Below are 6,299 nucleotides of genomic sequence, written 5' to 3'. Positions count from 1 at the left end.
TCAAAACACCACCATCTACTGCCTTCCTCCGGTTTTGGGAGCTTGCCACCAAAACCCATCAAGAACCGTCGCTGCCTCCATCAATAACCACCACCGGTGACTTTTATCACCGTGAATCACCACCAAACAACATCAAATTTGGACATCAAATCTTGAAAATATCAGGTAGTGAAATATTCAGGTAGTGACCGAGTACAGCTCCTCCCTCTTGTTTTCAATTTCTTGCTGATCGTTAAACAATTAATCAATGTGGTTGATCCCAAGTCCAACCACAACTCGTTCAATCACAAGTCCAACTGTTCTATTTCCGCCCATTTAAAGCCACTTTTGGCTATTCTTTTTGCAAAACGAACACCACCATCAGTCATGCATCACGTGCTTCCAATTTCCATTGCAAAAGGAGAAGGAATATTGTGAGACAGTGAAAACAAAGGCTATTGAAGGTAGCAGATTCAAAGGGAGAAAGATACGAAAGAGGGTGCGGGAGATGAGAGGTCACGATCTGGGTGTTGTCCTCCCACAAAATACATGCATCTGACACAAATTTCTAAAGACGAGAATGTTGAATATCTTCTTTCTAAAGACGAGAATGTTGAATATCTTCTTACTTGAAACCCATTTCTATATGTATTTGTTTTCCCACAAGTCTTATAAAGTAGTTCTATTCCTAAGATTTGAGAAAACCCAGCAACTTCATAAATCATATAATACCCCAGAACTTCATAAAGCAATTCCATAAAGCACTACTACTTATTGTCTTGTAAAACTTAGATTTGAAGATTGTTGTAAAAGTGTCCCAAAAATGGAAGAGAGGGAACGAGAGTAAATGCTAATTGCTACTGTAGATCTCCGACACCACCATATCCTTATACAATCTAGGTGGGTAAACTGGAACTCACCGAATCTGCAACATGAATAAGTCTTGAATTCTGATCGTGGTGTTGGTAGTTGATTTTGGTGACTGGAATGAGAGATGGTGGTGAGGAGTTAGGGTTTGAAAAAGACAGGGTCATGAAGAAGATGATGGTGGGTTGTATCTTTGGGTATTGAAACTAGAGAGAGAGAGAGGGGGGAGAGAGAGAGAGAGGTGAGCCTTTTTTTATTTTTTTTAATTGTTAAAATAAATAAATAAATATTAAATTTTAAGAATAATGAAAGAAAAATGAAAAATAAATACCCCAAGGGTATTATAGTCATTTCAATTTTCGGAGGGACCATTTTCACATACAAACCACTCCAAAAGAACTACGAAACCAAAAAAGTCACTGTTTGGACTAAAACCCCAAGAATTTGCATATCACAGGGACTATTTTTTGCAATTTTGTCTTATTATAATCTAGCAAAATCTAAAACTTATGCAAACTACAGGGACCAAAACTGTATATATGTAGCAACATTTCCACATATACATCCGACGGAAAAGAACGAAAACCTAAAAGGAGAACGCAGAGATGGCACACGGTGGCTACGACAGGCGACGGGTCGCCGGACGGAAACCGGTGAATAAAGCTACCAATCACCGTCCAAAAGCCTTGGGTGTCGAGAAGAAACCTAAAGCCAAGCTCGTCTCTCTAAAACGCCAGATTCGCTCTACGGAGCGTTTGATTCGCAAGGTATTTTATACACACTGTTTCTTCAGATAAATTCGTCTATAGAAAACGCAATAACCTCCTGCTCAAGTGTAGATGTTGTTGTTCGGATTCTTTGGATAATAAAGTATGTATTTAGATTTTATCATGTCCTCCCTCTGTTCAAAAGAAAGAGGTACACTTTGGATGTGTTGATAAGACGCCACTTTTCTACATTCAGATTGATGCGTATTATGTATCCTCCGAAGAATATTCGATAACTGCATAAAACTTGATATTAATGGAATTTTGTTAGCGAAAACTTGATAATACACCATTATCACCAACATATTTTCAGTAATTTGTCACACTACATTGGTTCCAAAGACAATCACTTTTTACATAGACGCCAAATTCATATCTATCTTTTGCTATACCATTCACATACATTGGATTTGATTTCAAAAAGTTTCACGATTTCTATTAAATTACAGTTCTATTATTCTCTTAAAGTTATTTGATCCTTCTTTATTGGATGAATAAGCCCATGTTTTTCTTTTCATGATATATTTAAAGGACACAAGGCCTGAAGTGCAAGAAGCCCTAACAAAGAAATTAGAAGGATTGAAGAATCAACAGCAGCTTCTGGATAATCTAGCTTTGGAACACAAAATATTCTTGCGTTACAGAAAGATCAAATTTTTTGGTAAAATTTCTTCATTTAAATTCAAGAAATAGCAAAGTATTTTCATTTAAATTCAAGAAATAGCTAATTAATGTTTTGTTCAACAGAAAGAAGAAAGGTTGAGAGAAGAATAAGACGTTTGGAGAAACAACAACGGGCAGCATCCGGGCAGGCTCAAGAAGCTGACCTGGCTGACCAGCTTTCCAAATTGAAAGAAGATCTTGAGTATATCAGGGTAAATGCACAAAATAGCAACCTACTTTCATTCATTTGTTTATTATAATTATAATAATAAATTAATAATATTATGATTTTGAAACTGCAGTTTTTTCCAAAGGCAGAAAAATACGTATCATTATTTAAAAAAGGTGATAATACAGAGACTGTTAATAAGAGAAACGCCTTACGCACACAAATCAAGGCAAATATAGCTGCTGCTATAGCTAGTGGGAAAGATTTGGAAGGTAATTAATTTCTATTTTTCATTTTTTGTTCTCAAAAATATATATTTTCATTTATTTGTTTTTTGTAGCTTCATACTTTCATTTCCTCCTATTATAACATTGTGCTTTGAAAAATCTACCCAATCATAGCAATATCATCCAAATACAAAGCAATTTTGGGTAGCTTTTTAAAGCACAATGTCTTGATAAGAAAAATAAAAGACAAGTTTGCAAAAATGGTCCCTGTGGTTTGTCGAAAATTGTCAGTTTGGTCCAAAAAGTTTTGGACTAGCACCACCGGTCCAAAACTTCGATTTTGTTGCGAGTTTGGTCCAATTTTTTTTTTTAAAAATATTTAAGATGACAGATTTACCCTTGCAAGGGTAAATCCATCATTATAAAGAGTTTCAAAAATTTTCTGGACCAAACTTGCAACAAAATCAAAGTTCTGGACTGGTAGTGCTAGTCCAAAACTTTTTGGACCAAAATGACAATTTTCGACAAACCACAAGGACCATTTTTGCAATTTTGTCAAAATAAAATTAAACGTACAATGTTTTAAACTAACTAGCAATGCTTTAGTAAGAAACTTACTGATTGTTCTTTCAATATTTTCCTTAATACTTTGAAAAATCTACTTAATTATAGAAGTGAATTTTGCTTTGAATTTGCTATAAAATTGGGTAGAATTGTCAAAATAAAAATAAACTGTTTCAGAAACTGGAAGTGAAGACGATGGGCTGGATTTAAGTGAAGATGATTTCTTTCAAAGTGGAAGCTCAAGTGATGAAGCTGATGCAGATGATGAGTGGACTGATAAAAGTGCAAGGTTAGAATCGTCTTTTCTCAATTCATACACCAAACTTTTTTTTTTTTTTTTTTTTTTTATTTTTTATATAAAAATAAAAACATTGTAACAGGGAACAAGCATCTAGTGCTTCTGGAAAAGCAGCTTCCGGTATGTCCAGCGACGAAAGAAATCAGGTCAGCCTGTTATGTTCTGTCCTGTCCTGAACTGTATTAAAAGGCGTGTAAATATATTTATTTTTTATTAATTTATTAATTTGTTTATTAAATTTAAATAGAGACACATTTCGGCTCGTGCACTTATGCCACCTCCTCGGGCATCAAATAATCCAAATCCAAATCACATGAAATCAAGATACACTAAATCGTTCAACAAGAACACGTCATCATCCTCTCATAGGGTTGACATGTCATCATCCTCTCGTAGAGTTGACATGTCATCGTCCAGTAATACGTCGACAAGTGTCGAACGCCCGTTTTTTAATAACCGGCGACCCGTGGAGTCGGGCACGGGTAATAGCGGGAGTAATTTGAGCTCCAATTCGGATGCCCGGAAACCCAAAAGAAAGAGGCGACCCAAGAAGAAGAAGCAACAGGGTTGATTGATATGCTAATGAATCATATAATGAATTATGATGGTGTCTAATTTTAAAAAAAAAATGTTGTTTTGTTTCTATAATTTATAAAAGATTTATAAGTCGAAATGAAGATTTTGTGAAAGTTAATTTCTTTAGAGTGTAAACGAATATCATATTCGGACCTTTTTGGTCATATATTGTTTAATCGCGGTTGTACCAAATTGTTCTTGGATTTTTCATGTTAATTTATCTGAATTTGAAAATCTTGATATTGATATGTAATTTTGTGGTCCGAGGTTTGTGTTTAATTTTATTTGTTTTTAATTTATATCTTTATTTATTTACCAATTTGTTAGTTTTTTATTTAATGAATTTAGAAGACATGGCCACTACAGTTGTTTTTTTAATACTTTAGCAACTCAAGCCTGTTAGCATTCATTTTAATACATGGTTACTAGTGGTATCTAAACTTTCCCCCTCAGGTTATAGTTTCCCCATCTTTCACATTTCAAACATCATCTTCGTTTTCTTCTTAAAAATAGAAAAGATGCAAAGAAATTTCATTTGCTTTTATCATATGTGTCCAAATCACTAGTTAGAAATAAGACCATCTCTCCATATCTTATTATCAAATGTGCTTTTATCAAATGTCTTATTATTAACAAAATTCTTTTTCTATTAAGTTATGGGCCCACTTTGTATATCTATCATTGGCTCGTTGAATAAATCCTTTCGTAACTTGGAAAGACAAAAGTGAGTTGGTCATTTATAGAAGAAGAGACTTGACAATTTTTTTTTCTATGAAGAAACAAGAGGGATTGTCTAAATACCATATTTATGTTTTTTCAAACGACAATTTCAAACACTCATTTAATCATACTTCTAACTTTATATCTTTTGTCTAAAGTTCAAATCCTGATACACCCAAAATATTATTAGTGTTCTGTGATTGACCTCTCATATAAGCCTTAAAATAGGTTGACATAGACCGCTCATATGATACGGTTTGCAATTTTTTCTTGACCACTTGGAAATGAACACATTTTTAACATACCTAATATTTTTTTTTATTAAGACTTGAATCATCTACAACAATAGTAAAATTTGTACCTTGAAACATATTTAAGTTCTTTAAAATCACATAATAGTTCTATAGATGATTTTGTGACCTTTCTTGTTAACCACTCTTATCTTGTTTTACTACGTCTAATCTATACTATAGTATAAAAGAGATATTTTTCTTTTTACCAAATATATTTGAAAATCTTATGACTTTTCAATTCTTTTTTCAATAATAATTATAAATTGGTTATTTAGTTTTAAATAAGTGCAAATAATTAAAAAAACATCTACATAGAAATAAAATTAAAACATTTAAAATTAGTTAGCAATAGTAATTAATTATAGTAAGTGGTTTTCTCATGAATACATTAAATAGTTTTAAAACTTTCTTTGTTCTTCCTATAACTCTTTAATAATAATATATAATATATCTATTCTATTTTTTTTTATATATCTACTATAATACAAACCATTCTCCTTGATCCTTATTCATTTGAAACATCCATACATCTTTAACTTATCTTTTAACTACTACATATCAAAAGAATTTTCAGTTAATGATTATTAATTGGTTTATTAGTGTGACATAAATGAAAAATGTTATTAGTATTAAAAGGATTATATTGGAAGGAGAGCCTTCATTTTGAGTCGAAATTCCAATATCGGTTGAAGCACAAGTGATGTCCAAAATGCATGATGGGAACAACGTCACTGTTCCTCAAATCATACGTCGTAATGAACAGTTTTTGCATCATACAACAATCAGTTTTACAATAATAAGGTTACTAACTTCGTAATATCTTCGCTTATGTTTTATATTTTTTTTTCAATCACTTTCTTTTTAAATTTTGTATTATACTTGAACTTACAAAAAGATTTGTAGTTTTGTTTTGTAGGATGATATGAGTGATTCGGTTACCATGGGTGTTATGGATGAGCATATATGGATTGCTGTGAGTCATAGTGGTAGAAATATCATAAAAATGAGTAGATTGGTGGACCAAAATGAAGATTATATACATTTTCCTAATATATTTATTTTTTCAAATACATTAATATGGAATAATGGTAAATAATATTTGATAGAGTGATTGTTTGTTAAATTAAAAACTTAAATACAATTTTAAATCATGATTATCAATATTGTAAAAAAATG

The 6,299-nt window shown here is 32.1% G+C and overlaps 1 protein-coding gene across 1 annotated transcript; it reads left to right on the top strand.

Moving 5' to 3' along the window:
- The first annotated feature begins 1,407 nt into the window (after positions 1 to 1,407).
- LOC111883529 (rRNA-processing protein efg1) lies at positions 1,408 to 4,373 on the top strand. Its single transcript, XM_023879855.3, has 7 exons — positions 1,408 to 1,613; positions 2,145 to 2,274; positions 2,361 to 2,488; positions 2,579 to 2,717; positions 3,414 to 3,525; positions 3,617 to 3,680; positions 3,782 to 4,373. The coding sequence occupies exons 1-7, from the start codon at positions 1,452 to 1,454 to the stop codon at positions 4,103 to 4,105; spliced, it is 1,059 nt and encodes a 352-aa protein (XP_023735623.1). The 5' UTR covers positions 1,408 to 1,451; the 3' UTR covers positions 4,106 to 4,373.
- Positions 4,374 to 6,299: the final 1,926 nt, after the last annotated feature.

Source organism: Lactuca sativa, chromosome 5 (assembly GCF_002870075.4).
Source record: "Lactuca sativa cultivar Salinas chromosome 5, Lsat_Salinas_v11, whole genome shotgun sequence".
NCBI lineage: Eukaryota > Viridiplantae > Streptophyta > Magnoliopsida > Asterales > Asteraceae > Lactuca > Lactuca sativa.
Note: the sequence above shows the minus strand (reverse complement) of the source record. Positions and strands in the feature narration are given on the sequence as shown.